Source organism: Antechinus flavipes, chromosome 6, assembly GCF_016432865.1.
Source record: "Antechinus flavipes isolate AdamAnt ecotype Samford, QLD, Australia chromosome 6, AdamAnt_v2, whole genome shotgun sequence".
Taxonomy (NCBI): Eukaryota; Metazoa; Chordata; class Mammalia; order Dasyuromorphia; family Dasyuridae; genus Antechinus; species Antechinus flavipes.
Genome location: NC_067403.1, coordinates 111790488 through 111806033, shown reverse-complemented (window position 1 = coordinate 111806033; position 15546 = coordinate 111790488). Strand labels below are relative to the sequence as shown.

The following is a 15546-nucleotide window of genomic DNA, read 5'->3' as shown; positions in this document are numbered from 1 at the left end:
AAAATGGAAATTAAAGAGGAAGGACATCAAGTTGTACAAAATGTGTAAAAATGAATAATTAGTGCTCTCATTGACCTCTAACTTTCCACCACAGTAAAAGACTATCTCTTTCATGCTAATAGTCCATCAATAATGCCATGGGGCTGCAAATTTGTAAGATTATCATTAAATTCCAAACAACCCCAGGAAAATAGAAAGAGGCATGAAGAGATAAGCAGACTGTAGTTTGTCACCAAGAGTAACTTGTACACAGGGACCAATATAAGGTATTATCAAGGATGTATATGATCAACAAAGGAGGCAGACTGATCATGTGGGCGAATGAGAGGAAAGAGGGAAGCAATTTGCATGGCTGGAATTGCTGTACAATAAGAACAAAGGCTTCTGAATAATTGATCTTCTATGAAAGATTAATAGAGAAACCTCAACAAGAATTGCAGAAAGCATGGAATTAACATGATTTGCATCAGTGGAGGGAGTACTTCCACTAAAAAAGTCATGGATGCATCAAAGCAAGGAGGGGGAAAGTCATTGATATGGTTTTCCTTGATACAGATATGCTCTAATTATAGAGATTCATTTATGCTAATCTTTATGTTTCCTTTTTTCTTGATATTCCAGAAGCAGCTTCACTGACATGGAAGCAAGATAGACAAGAGAAGGGGATATTCCCCCCAGACTTAAGACCTATTAAGAAATGATGACACCAACAGAGAACAAACCACAGAAATCTTAAAGGACAGACAGAAAAGATAGATAACAATGACTTAACATAAGACTCTTAGGCCTTCTAGGACTAAAAACAGGAGATTTCCTTTCTGGTACAAGAAGGAGGGGTTCCTACAGCCATCTTTCCATACCTAAATTGACTGATGTGATGATGGATCAATGGGTACTCCACACAAAAGTAAGCTAAAAGTAATGTTTATTCTATTTATTATATGTTGGTGGTCATTCTTTCAACACACTAAGAGATTTGTCCTGTAACAACTAAGTTTCATAAAAAAGGGATGAGGTTATCTTTGCTGAAGAAGAGAACTGCTGAGAATTATAAACTGAGCAATCTAAAGCAATGATACACAGCACTTTCTGGAGGCAAATGGAACCCCTAAGTGACTGGACTGGGGAAGAGAGAAGAGCTGATAGTAGGCTAACTAACAAAAGCTGCCAAGGATGTCAGTGACAGCAAAGTGACTATGAAATGCTGGAAGTGAAGAGAAACTATAGCAGAATGCAAGGTATCACACGAAAAGAACAATGGGAGTGCTGACAAGTGACGCTTGCTGAGAGCAGCAAAGTGTTGTCTGAAGGAGGTAAGCAATACGGAGTGCAGAGGGATGTAGAGACAGACCTGTAACCTCCATAAATGGAAGCCTACCCAGAGTGGTACTGTAAGTTATAAGCACTTTATAAGTTTCAGAAGGGAAGATATTGTCAGGAAACCTTTACTCCCTTTTAAGATATTGTGTCTTGATAAAAAGTAGGAATAGTATTCATTCCAAAGCCCTCATATTAATTTTTATATAGTTATATTTATGCTATAGTATCTTCATGTATTAATGAGGTCTGAAGGAAACAAATTTAAATAATATAGTTTTTTTTTTTAAGTATTTAGATGTCATACAATTTTGCAAACATATGTTGAATATTGATTGTTTCATTATATATGGTATTTTCAAACAAAATAAAGTTTCCCAGAAAGGAACATTTGGAAATTTGGAGTTGTTAAAAAGCTCCTTTTTTTTTTTTTTTTTTTTTCTTTGCAGAATTATATTGTTTTGAACTATAACTATGATTTCCTCTTTAGTACAATATCACATTTCAATTTTTCCTTTTATTTCTTGTTGATAGTAAGTGATTTTGACTGGAGGTACTCAGTATGTGATGTATTAACTAGATCATATACATTATTTTTTATTTGACCTAGAATTTCTGGAGCTTGGTAATCACATGTCTTTTGTTGTTGCTGTTCAGGCATTTTCAGTCTGTCTGACTTTGCGACTCCATTTGGGGTTTTCTTGGCAGAAGCTGGAGTAGTTTGCCATTTCCTTCTCCAGCTCATTTTATAGATGAGGAAACTAAGGCAAACAGGTTAAGTGATTTGCCCAGGGTTACACAGCTAATAAGTATCTGACAAAGATTTGAAATTAGAACTTCCTAACTTCAAATCCAGAGCTCTATCCACTGTGCTACTTACCTGCCCAAAAACAAAGCCCAATTTAAATAATTTCAATGGGTTGGTCCTTTATCCAAAACCTCACTCTTTGGTAGAAATACTTCTAGCTATATTTTATTTTTAATAAGGCCTGAAAAATATTAGTTAGGCTTTGTTTCATTACTTTTTGAAGGCTAATGAATCTTAGATTACATTATCTCAGCATTATCTTGCAAGTTGATTTTGGTTGTATTTTAAGAAGAATATATGGAGCAAATGTGTTTCAGCAAGGCAAAATCAGTTTTCTCATCTGTAAAATGAAGAGGTGAGACTCAATCAATGCTAAGATCCCCTTCCAGTATTAAAATTCTGTGATGCTAAATGAAATTGGAAAAATGATTCTTCACAGCTCGTCAATTAGATGTGCTTCATTGATATTCTAGATTTGTTTCTTGCCATAAGGTTTTTGCAGCATCCAATAGTTTTACAAAATAAGCTTATAATGCTATCCGCATAAGATTATGCAACAGTAGTATATATAGTTCCAAAGTCATAGAATATCTAACTACTAGAGATGGTACTCCTTATATGGCCAATGTTTTTATACTGTTGTGTAATAAAAACAAAGTTATTATTACATGAAGATAATCTGATAAGTGGACTATTACACATATATAGATATAGATATATACAAAGATATATATTAATTAGGCTGAGAGATAAACTTTATGGCAAATGTTCTTAATATTTTTGTATGTCATTGACTCTTTTGGCAGTCTGATGAAGCCTCTGATCACCTTTCCAGATTCCCTATTTTTCAAATTTTTGTAATTGTCTTCCCCAATTAGAATGTGAGCTAAAAAACAAACACTGTCTTCCTTCTTTTTTCTTGCATTTGTACTCCCAAAATTTAGTCCAGTTTCTAGTATAAACATGTAATAAATGTTTGTTGACTTGAAAAATATTTTAATTACATAAAAGAATATACAAAAAATTACAAAAAAATCATTATGTTGAAATACAGTTATCAATTTTTTTTTTTAAATTTCAATGATTCAAAGCCAAGATCCTATGTTATATGGAAAATGGAGAGCTAGAAATCTACTAATAGTTACTAATGATTCCATGTTATTCTTCACCCCTTCCATCCCACCTCACCCCACCATAGTCAAATGTTAAATAAATGTTCCTTATAATTTCATTCATTCATTCATTCATTCATTTATTTATTTATTTGCAATTTAAGCTTCAATTGCTTAGTGCCATGGTATGAGAAACATGTGGTTTCCTTAAGTATGTTTTAAATGCTGTACTGTGGAATAATAAGTGTTTCAAATACATAGCAGAAACCTTTTAGTATCTTTGGCTTTCTGTCACAAATGCCTGAAATACATGGAACTTGTCTTATGTTTCTTGACCTTTACAATCTTTGACACTATTGATCATTCTATTCTTCCTAGCTTTTGGAGACACTTAATTCTTCCTTGTGTTTCTCCTTTTACTTGACTTCTCTCAATTTTTTTTAACTAGATCTTCATCCACAGCACTCCTAATCAGGGGTGTACCACAAGGTTCTGCCCAAGATTTTTTCTTTTCCTTCTATACTACTTAGCTCCCACAGAGTCAAGTATTCATTTGATTCCCAAATCTACTTAACCACCTCCAAATTCTCTGCTTACTTCTAGAATCATATCTCCAAATATCAATTGAACACCTTAAACTCAACAAGCTGAAAATTTAACTAATATCTTTCCCCACCCCAAACCTCTCCCCTTCCAAACTTCACTATTACAATAGAGGGTACCATCTTCCTCTCAATCCCCAACGATCACTACTTAGTGGTCTCAACTCTTCACTATCTCTTCCCTCACATCCAAACTGTTGTCAAAGCCTAATAATTTTACTTTTGCAACATCTCTCTCTGACATTGCTACCACCTAGTGCAGACTCTCATCACTTTTCACTCATCATTACTGAACTAGTAAAATAGCCTGCTGGTTGATCTCCCTGCCACAAGTCTCTGCCCACTCCATTTAGCTTCCCAAGTGATTTTTCTACAGCACTAGTCTAACTAAGTCATTGCCCTTCTCCAAAAATTCTTACCTCCAGGGTGAAATGTAAAATAAAAAAATTTAAAAGGGCATTCCAAGCCCTTTATAAATTCACCTCCCCCACCCTTTTAGTCTTCATATATCTTATACCCTGCCAAATAATCCCTTAGCTAGTGATACTGGCCTCTTTACTGTTCCTTGAATCAGACACTGGGCTCCAGACTTTTCAGTGGTTTTTCTCCATGTCAGGAATATTCTTGCGCCTCATCTTCATCTCTTGGCTTCTCTGGATTCCTTCGGTTAATCTCACCTTCCATAGGAAGTATTTTCTAATCCCTCTTAATTCTCATTGCTTCTGCTTGTTAACTATGTCCTATTTGTGCTGTAAGTAGCTCATTTGTACATATCTGTTTATATGTACAAAGAAGACCTCTTCTGCATTTGTTGTTTTTTTTTCCTTAACAGTATTTTATTTTTCCAAATACTTATATAGTTTTCAACATTCATTTTTGAAAGATTTTGTGATCAAATTTTTTCTCCCTCCCTTCCTTAAACTGCCCCCTCCTTCCCCAAACAGCAAGCAATTTGATATAGGTATAGGTATAGGTATATAAAAATAATCATTTTAAACACACTTCCAGATTAGTTAAGTTGTGAGAAAAATCAGAACAAAAGGGAAAAACCACAAGAAAGAAATAAAAGCAAATAAACAAAAAGGTGAAAATAATATTCTTTTTTGATCCACATTCAGTCTTCATAATTGTTTCTCTAGATATGGATGGCATTTTCCATTCCATTCCATTTATTGGAATTGTCTTGGATCACCACACTGCTGAGAAGGGCTAAATCTATTATAGTTACTCATCATATAATTTTGTTGCACTATGTACAATGTGCTCCTAGTTCTGCTCACTTCATTTAGCATCAGTTCGTGAAAGTCTTTCCAAGCTTTTCTAAAATCAGTCTGTTCATCTCACACACTCCCCCCACCCCCCCAGGCAATTGGGGTTAAGTGACTTGCCCAGAGTCACACAGCTAGGATGTGTTAAGTGTCTAAGGCCAGATTTGAACCCAGTTCTTCCTGACTTCTATATGCACTGCGCCACCTAGTTGCCCCTATCATTTTTTATAGAACAATAATATTTCATTACATTCACATATCATAATTTATTCAGCCATTCCTCAACTGATGGGCATCCACTCAAGTTCTAGTTAATTGCCACTATGAAAAGAGCTGCCACAAACGTTTTTGTACATGTGGGTCCTTTTTCCTCTTTCATGATCTCTTTGGGATATAGATCTAATAGTGACACTACTGGATCAAAGGGTATACAGAGTTGTATAATTTGCATTTCTTTGTATCTGCAGCAATTAGCATAATACCTGGCACATAGTAGGCACTTAATAAATAGTTACAATCTATTACAATAACATGATCTTGCCTGAGAGAATTAAAACTTGCCATGATTCAGAGCTCATCTTTCCCCAAAATATCTTTCCACACATTATGTTTTACTAAAGATTATCTTTCAGATCAAAAGAACCAGAAAATGAAAAGTCAGAAAAATATTTAAGGCTGTACTGAGAATTTAGAGAGTCTAATAACATTTGTTCTAAAATCTAATTTTTAAAAGAGAAGTAGATTTACAGTTTTAACTTCTGTGCTCCATCCTAGTTTCTGTTATCTTTCCCAATGAGGTAATCATTTCTTATTTTCTCAGCTAAGTTCCTCCCAGCACAATTTAGGTTTATTTCCTCTTGTCTGTAGTGTTGGACTTCTTTGGGCTATCTCATTACCACATTATACGTGACATGATAATAATTGAGGAATCATTAGGAAGGCATGAGTAAAACATAGTGCTGCTCTCTTGTACAACCACTGCATGAGAGGCCAATTCAAATGAGTGGAATCTGCCTGGCAAAGGAAATAGATGATAGCCTGTAACTAAACACAATAACAAATAAACCCAAAACACCAATAATAAACAATTGCCTCCTAAATGGTTTCCCCGACCTCTAATCTCTTTGCTCTCCAAACCAATCTCTTCTGCTCTTCAAAGCATCATCTGTTCAGCTGCTAAACCAGTATTCTAAAGTACAGACTTCCAAGCATGGCCCCAGAGAAAGAATGAGAAAATGAGCTGCCATTCTTTTGTTAAAGAGGTGGAGTGAAGGAAATGGTATAGGCATGAAATATTACATATGCATTTAGAAAGGACTGAACTGTTCCTTGACAAATAGATTGGTTTATATTTTATCCCAAAGGCAATAGAGAGTCAGGCATTAAAGTTTATTAAGTGAAGTTGGCCCCAATTGCAGCAAGTTTCTCTGATAAGGGGGTTATTTCCAAGATGGATTAAGTTTGCAAAATGGACGTGGCTAAATAGAGGAGTTTGTTTTGCTTGATTATCTATATTTGTTAAAACATTTTTTTGTGGGAGGAAGAGAAAATAGTTTTGTTAATTGAAAGAAATGTAACATATTTTTAAAAAGATAGCTGAATGACAGACAACTCTGGGCTTAAGGAAAATCTCTTGGGAAGCAGTGTGGAGGATGAATCACAATGGGAGAAAGACTTGAGGCAAGGAGATGAATTAGGAAGCCACTGAAATAGTCTAGGAGAGAAGTAGTGAGTGGTGATTGTGAGTAATGAGAAGCTTTGAGTTGTGAAGGATGTCGAATTTGACATGGTAGGATGTGGCAACTGTTTGATATGCAGAATAAGGTACAATGATGAATACAGCATAATGCTCAGGTTAAAATCTTAAGGGCTCAGAAGAATTGTGGGCCAACAACAAAAAAGAGGGAAGTTTAGAAGAGAAGATGGGGGGAGAGGGGAAGGGAAATCCAGTTTATAATGTGTTGCATTTGAGATATCTTTAGGACATCCAGTTTGAAATATTCAGTAGGTAATGTTAACTAGTAGTAAGAAGACAGAATAGGTCTGGCTACTTTGTGACTCTATCCACTTTGCCACCTAACTGCCCCTTAGTTAGGGTTTAAATGAGCTAAAATTGAAATTGAAAAAGAGTCAGACACGCAGGAGAAAAATCAAGAGAAACGAGCATTAAGAAAACCCAAAGAGAGAATGTTCAAGAGGAGAGGGTGGTTAACAAAGTCAAACACAGCAAATAGGCCCAGAAGGATGAATACTGATTAAAAAAAAAAAAAAGTCATCAGCTGTACCAAGTAAGAGATCAAAGGTAACCTGAGTGTGAACACTTTTAGCTGAAGGGTCAAAAGTCAAATTACAGATATTTTAGAAAAGAATGAGAGTAAGTGTAGGTACCAAATGTAGGCAGTTTTTTTTAGGAATTTGTGAAAGCGAAGAGAGATACAGAACAATAGCTTAAGGGAGTTTTAGATCTGTGGAAGTTTTTTTTTTTTTTAATGTTTGGAAAGACTAGACATTTTTAAGGCAGTATGGAAGGAAACCACAGATAAAGATAGAGTGAGGGTTCGGGGAGCATGACAGATTTTTTTTTTAAGTAACAGAGAGGAAAAAAGGAAATAAGAGAGAATAGGATCAAGCATACATATAGAAGAACTGGCCTTTGCATGGAGAAGGGCCATGTCATTGTCAGAGGCAGACGGGCAGAGATGAGTTATGACAGTGTAAAGGGATTCTGAAAAAAAAAGGAAGGAGAGGGAGTTCAAGAGAGTTTAGGAGAGTCAATTTTCTTAGAAGGAGGAAGGCTCCTTAGTTGAAAAAGATTAAAATCTGACATTTACAATTTAAAAGGAACTAATATAGGAGTAACATAAACTACCCAATAGGAAACTGGTCAAAGGACATAGTAAATAATTTTCAAAGGAGGAAATACAAAAAGTTAATGGCCACATGAAAATCTCTTCAGGTTCTCCATGCCACTAATCTCTCCATTTCAATACAGTTTTCACCTAGATGACAACCTTCATAGGAAAGAGTTTTGACTATCTTTTACTTTTAACCATCTCCCTAAACTCCAATGTTTCCCTATTTAGTCAAACAGTCAACAGGTATTTATAAAATGCTTACCATGTGCCAATCACTATGCTAATTGTTGGGGATATAATGAAGGGACTTAGGCACTTTTTACCAGGGGAGACAATGTGAAAAACAAACATACCTATTAACCATAAGCTATCTCCATCTTTATTTCATATTTCTCTTTCACTCCAGTAGACCATCAACTCTGAGAACAGATACTCTTTCATTTTTATCTTTGTTTTCCTAGCAATTGACATGGTTGATGATTTGAAAGATTAGTTCTCATTTAGTTTAGAAATCAGACAAGTGACAATTAGGAGGAAAAAAAGGCTACTGAATTAATTCATAAACAAGAACATACATATGGGTTCGATTATCATCTCAACAGAGATGATTCCCAGACATATTTATCCAAACCTAGTCTCTCTTCAAGATCCTGTCCATCACCACCAACTGGTTATTAGACATTTCAAAATGGATAAACATCCCATGTGCAAAATAGAACTCATATCTTTGCTCCAAACCCCTGCATTTTTCTGAACTTCCATCTTTCTTTTGAAGCTATTGTCATCCTTTTGATTACCCAGGTTCACAGCCTCCGGGTCACACTTGATTCCTTTCCCTTGCTCATCTCACATAAAACAATCAGCTACCTAATCTTGTAATACTTTCTTTGCAAGATCTCTTGCATACATAGCATTTCTTCTGTTCACAAAGTTACTATGCTAATTCAATCCCCATCTTCTCTCACTTGGATTACTATAATGGGCTCTTACTTCACTTTCAAGTCTTTCTCCACTCCAATCCACCCTCCCCACTGCTGCCAAGGTAATATTACTAAAACAAGACCTGAGATATCATCCCTATCTACCCAATATACTTCAGTTGTTACCTATCACTCCGAATCAAAGGCCATCTTCAATCATCCTGATCTCTATCTGGCCACTGAACCCAAATGGCTCTGGAGGAGAAAGTGAGGCAGGAGACCTCACAGAGCCTTCCCCTTCTGGTTTAAATCCAATTACATGTATGTTATAGCATCACCTCCCTGATATCATGAGCCTCTTCAAGAATGAAGGACAAAGAACAACAACCTCTAGTCTCAAATATAAGCTCTATTTAGCATTTAAAATGCTCTAAATATGGCTCCTTCCTATCTTTTAATCTTTTTGACGAGGTTAGTGGCAGTCAGAGAGTTATTAAAATCTCCTTGTGGTCAGCGCAAAGATTCTTCATGAAAGAATTCATGAAAACCCAAATTGAAAGTTTATGGTTGGACAGGAAGTCAATTCTGCTAAGAGACTGACTTCTTTAGTGGCAAAGTCCTATTAGGGAAATAGAGACTGACCCTGAGAAGAGAATGCCTTCTCAGTGGGCAAGGTCCTAGCAGCTGAGCAAGCTACTTTGGACATTCTATAAAGAGAGAGTTTAGAAACTGCCCTTTAAAAGGAGTCTTGAGGCTTCAGGAAGCCAAGGTACCCAAGCCTAGACACTTATCAGTATCTGGCCAGATCTACTGGAATTAATAACACTTCAAAGGGGTGCTTTTTGACCAAGATTTCTAATTGAATCAAAGGGTCTAGCATCCCCAAAAGATAACTTATGTGGCGGGAGATTCCAAAGGGATCACAGTTTCAGAGTGATAATCTTAAAGGGAACAAACAGTTTCCTTCCCCCTTCATTTTAACATTCCTTTTAACTGTCCCCCCTTCTCAGTTCAGCCTTATTGGCCAACTTGCTGCTCCTCAGACACACTCCATCTTGTCCTGAGGCATCTTCAGACTAATAGCTTCCCATGATCAATGCTCTCTCTCTCTAAAAGCTCAATTGAAAATAAGATTTTTGTCAATTCCCACAAAGAAGCTTGTGCCTTTCTCTATGAAGCTACTTTCCATCTACTTTGTATTTATCTTGTATGTGCATTCTTTTAATTTCTCCTTTCTTCCTTTCTTTTTTTTCCCCCTCTCTGTCTTTTTAATTCTCTCCCTTCCCCCACCCCCTCCACTTTTCTCTCTCTCCTCCAATAGAATGTAAGTTCCTTGAGGGCAAAGTCTATTTTTTCTTTTTTCTTTTCATCTTCCATACTTGGCATTATACCTAAAACATAGTATGAATTAAGATATTCTTTGTGATTGTTATGTTATTTCAGTTTCCTTAGCTATAAAAGTAGGAGAGTTGGGCAAGTTGATTTCTAAAGTCTTTCTTATCTTTAAATCAAGGTTCTTATGACCAAACCAAAAACAGCTTCTTGATAGGGAAAAAAAAAAAAAATACACAGATCACTCACAGGAAGAAAACTGTATGATAAAAGAAGGAAACACGAGTGGCCAATAGATTGAGTGCTGGGCCTGGAATTAGAAAGACCTGAGTTCAAATTCAGCCTCAGGCATTTATGACCTGGGCAAGTTATTTAAACTCTGCCTGCCTCAGTTTCCTCATGTGTAAAAATGAAAAATAGTATCTATTTCCCTGGATTGTGGAGAGGACAAGAGGAGATAATATTTGCAAAGTCCTTTGTAAACCTTAAATTCTATATAAAATATATAAAATAAAGTATAGTCAAAAGACTTGAATTGAGAGTCCTAGATCCACCACTTACGGGTTTTATTCTCTGACTTGGATTTAGGGTCAGAAAACCTAATTCATCCTGGCTCTGCTATTTGTTTCCCATATGACCTTCACAAAATAATTTCAATCCTCTGGGTCTCAGTTTCCACAGCTGTAAAATGAGGAGTCTGAGCCAGGTAATGTCTGAGTCTCATCTAGCTCTGAAATCCATGAACCTATATCATTGGGTAAGCCACTTCAATTCTTCCAGGTTCTTTTCCATTTCTTTCAGATTAATCAGTCAGTCAACAAATATTTAAGTACCTTCTTAAATTCTAGGCACCAAGAAGAGCTAGAAGAGGCAAAAGACTGCAAAAGAGGGTCCCTCTTCCAGGAGTCACAGAAGGAGATAAGATGCAGATTACAAACAAATAACTAATAGATAGGAAGGATAATTTGGAAAGAGTAAATAAAGGGAAAGCTCTAGCATTGGGAAGGGATTAGGAAAGGCTTCCTGTAGAAAGTAGAATTTTAGCTGGTACCTAAAGTCAGGAAGGCTAAGGAACAGATTTCTTGAGATTCCTGACTGGACTCCTCTTACTACAAGGGACCTTGTTGGAAGTCAATAAATATTTGTTGAATGGATTTCTTTAAGATCTGTGGATGGAGTGTGTTTTTTTTTTTTTTTTGTTTTTTTTGGAAAGATGATATGCTAGTTTTCATGATTAGCTACTTTCTTTTCCCTTCAAGGACCTAAAGTTTTGCAGTCAGAATAAATGTATAATACAATGTGAAAACCACCCAGTAATAGTCAACAGCCACATCTCCTGGGGGCTCTTGTACAGGATGGTTTAACCTGAATCTTTTGAGGATGGATTCTAAATTCTTACTAGAGGAATGCCCCCCATCTCCAATGAAAGCTAGAGCATCACAAAGCAAGAAGTAATAGTTGTGCTAAGGCAAATTAAACATAAATAAATAAATAAATAAGCCACTAACTTCACTTCAGGGAAGTAGAAGTCCCCAGACATATTTATTAGAATGCAAAACTGTGATGAGTGGAAAATTGAACTAAGCCTCTGGTATGCATTTGAAGTGTTACATATTAGGTGTGAAATATCTATCAGTTGTAGAGTTGTGGAACATTAAGAGAGGCAGAAAAGGGAAATAAATTATAGTTAAAAGCTTCAAAGCATATCTATCAACTTAAAAGAAGAGCAAGAGAGCAGAAAAATAACTTCCCACTCCTAAGGCCAATTCGTAGCATCACAGTTATAACTTGAAGGGGAACCTCAGAGACCATCATCTAACCTGCTTTTGTTATAAATGAGAAAACTGAGTTCCAATGTAATGCAGGTCTTCTTGTCTGTGCCTTACACTACATCATACTTCTTAGCTGTGTGATCTTGGCTAAGTCAGTTCCTTTCTCTTCACCTCAGCTTCTTCATCTGCATAATAAACCTATGTCATCTCAAAGATTCTTCTACTCTATAATTCTACAAGAAGATCTTGAGTAGGAATTGTGGCCCTATCATTCATCAGTTCTCATTAGATCATTCAGTAAAAAAGTATTTATGAAATATCTAATATGCATCAGAACTGTTAGAAGCAATGTTGTGCCAACATATAGAGAATTTTCAATTGGGGAATTTATTAAAGTTAACTTTGGCCACACAAGATTCGCATCCAAAGTTCGTGGCCTCAAACAAAAGAACATAAGGCCTTTTTTAGGATCTAAAGAAACCAGCAAACAGGTTTGTTAGCCAGCTTCTTATCTGACATATTTGCAACTGTTAGTTCAGGGATATATCAAAGACATCGGCAGGGAGACAGAAGTCTTGCATGAGATTTACACTGCTAATTTTATGCAGGAGGGAAGGAGACAAGAGTTTTTAAAGAGTGCAAAAAGGGGGTTGGGATTCCTGGGTCATTTTAAGTTCTCAAACCCAGTTTTCCTGAGGAGCTGGGGCTATGGTTGTAACAGCAGAAGATCCTAAAACAAAATGAAACAATCTTTGGCCTCCTATTCTATTGTTGAAGAAGTCATTTATAATTTTAAACAAAGATATACCAAGATAAATAAAAGGCAATTTGAAGATACTGTCTAAGGTCTATTGTTATTCTAATAATCTATTAAATGAAACACCTGGTACAATGGAAAGAACCCCGTTTTTGGCATATGAGGCCTTAAGTTCAAATCCAGGTCATGATTTTATTTTATCTGTTTGACTATGGAAATCACTTAAATTCTGTGGATTCCATTTTCCTAAACTGTAAAATGAATGGGATGAACTAGATGACACCCCTCAGGCAATCAAGGCCCTCCCCACTCCAAAACTATAATCTTGTCATATCTTCACCCCAGGAAATAATATATTTAAGGAAGACACTAAGGATGATTCAGGCCTATGTTTTTACCTTTCTAGTAAGCTTGTACTTACATGATAATTCTTAATCATATAATCATCCCCTAACTACATGATGAAACCTAATGACCCACCAAACTCATGCTTACCACATAGTAAACCCCAGCCCATAGACTAGAGCAGAGTCAAAAAGGTCAATTTGAGATGAAATTTCTGAAAGGAATGACTTTAGGAACAAACAAGGCTGAGGCTTGTTCCCCTCTGGAAACTGGGTGCACCAGGAGGACCAATGTTTTGCAAGCACAGAGAGGTCTGAACCAAGGAAGGAAGCCTCTAACTCAGGCCCCAGGGAAATCCAGGTACCAGAGGGCACTTTAGGGCAGGATGGTCCTTTACTTCCAGTTTCTTCTTTTAGACCTGTAGGTGCGGTGGATGGGAAGAATGTTTGATTTCCAGCCAAAGGATCTGGGTTCAAATTCTGTCATTTATTACGTGGGGGATCTTGGGCAAGTTATTCTACAGGCCTCAGTTTTCTAATTTGTAAAAAAAAAAAAGTAAAAAAGTATGTGTGGGGGAGAAAGGCAAGCCTAGAGGAGCTCAAAGGTTTCTTCTAATCCTAAACATAACATTTCTCCCTCTTCAACCGCAAGGAAGCAGGATAAGCTTACCCAGGGAGAGGACGCAGAAGCCCCGGGAAAAGCTGCTGGGGACCTGGGGGGCCCGGGCGGCTGTATCGCGCTTCCTCTTACACTGGTCACCGCCTGTCCCGGGCGCACCCGGGCCCGGATTTTCTCTGCATTCAGGACGCATCCCGGCCCTTCCACCATCGCCCTGACTGGCTTCTCCCCGACTGCTGTGGCAAAAAGCAACAGCCCGGCCAGCTGTGCCCAGCCCAGGAAGCTCCCCGCGCTTCTTAGTCAAATCTCCCGCGCGCTGAGCTCCGCCCAACCCAACCTCTGGTCTTCCTCTCCGAAGTCCGCTTAGGACCGACCAAAGGGAGCTTCCACCCAATCAGCTGGCTCGGCCTCTCAGGCCCCGACCCCTCCCCGCCTTCGGGAGTCCGTCTATTGGCCCGGACGGAGAGGGGGAGCAAGGGGGCGGGAGCTTAGATTGTCTGTCAATTAGGAGCTGGGATAGGTGGCTGGAGCGGCTCCAGTATCTGTCTCTACTTCCTGATTTCATCAGGCCCTTGGAATCGTTGAATTATTGTCCGGATTAGAGAGGTCTTCGGGGTGGAATTTTATCAGCCCATCAATAAACACTTATTTAGTGCCTGAGATGGGTCAGATACGGAATAAACACTTCAAGTGTCTGAGATGGGTCAGATACTGCACTAAACTACGGAAATGCCCAGAAAAGCCCTCACAATCTCATAGAGATAATTATGTACAAACAACGATAAATGGGAACTTGAGGTTCCCTTCACCAGTTTACTATCTGTGTAACTAGGCAAATGACTTTAAGCCTCAATTCCCTTGAATCGAGACCATTTCATTGATTCTCTTTGTAAACTCCAAATTAGGAAACCATGTCCTCCAGAAATCAACTAACCTGCCCCAAACCCCATGGGTATTAAAAACCAATCAGGCTACCAAGCCAGGTCTTCTGATCCTAAAATGCAATACTATTTTTCTATGTAGCCAGAGGAGTAACGAAAACATAATTATATATGTTATAATTATGCTTATAATAGCTAAACTTTTATATAAACAAGGCCTACAAAATTCTTTGTAGATATTTTTTCAATAGGATCTCACCACAACTCTGAGTAAATGCTAAGTACAGCTATAAAATGAATACAGCTTTAATAACTTAAAACTGCCTTAAGACATATGAGGAATTCCATATAAGGCAATCTGAGGAGGGAGAGACAAACAATAAGAAAATTAGATAAATTGGAATATGCCCTGAGCCTGAATGAAAGATACAGATTCAGAAAAACACGAATCCTTTCAAAGCTTGTGTAGACTTTATATATAGGTGGGAGAAGGAATGAAGAATCTGGAAAACTAGAATAGTAATCCCTTTTAGCTAAAGGCAAACTCCATCAACAAGTATTTACTAAGTATCTATTACATCCCAGCACTGTATTGGGCCTTGGGGATAAAAATTTTTTAAATGATTTAACTCCTACATGAAGACCAAGTAATATGGAATAAGACAGAAAACATAGTTTGGAACTAGATTGTAGAAGGCCTTAAGTACCAGAATGATAAGACTGCATTTTATCCTAGAGGCAATAAATAATAGAATCACTAAACATTTTTGAGTAGGAGGAGGTGGTCAGTGCTATGTCTCAGGAATATTATTTTGGCATCTAGGTGAAGGATGGATTGGCAATTGGAGAGACTGGAAGCAAAAAGCACAATTAGAGGCTATTATAGCAGTCTAGGCAAGAGATAAGGAGATCCTGGTGTTCTTGTGAAATAAAGAGGAAGAAATGTGAGAATTGCTGTG

General features: G+C 37.2%; 1 protein-coding gene across 1 annotated transcript in view; it reads right to left on the bottom strand.

Annotated features, from left to right (window-relative positions):
• NEIL3 (nei like DNA glycosylase 3) overlaps positions 1-13980 on the bottom strand; it is a 68252-nt gene extending 54272 nt beyond the window's left edge. Inside the window, exon 1 of the mRNA XM_051964262.1 lies at positions 13758-13980. Coding sequence (XP_051820222.1) covers positions 13758-13916 — 159 coding nt within the window. The 5' untranslated portion in view covers positions 13917-13980. The remainder of the gene's footprint in view (positions 1-13757) is intronic.
• Between the last annotated feature and the right edge of the window lie 1566 nt (positions 13981-15546).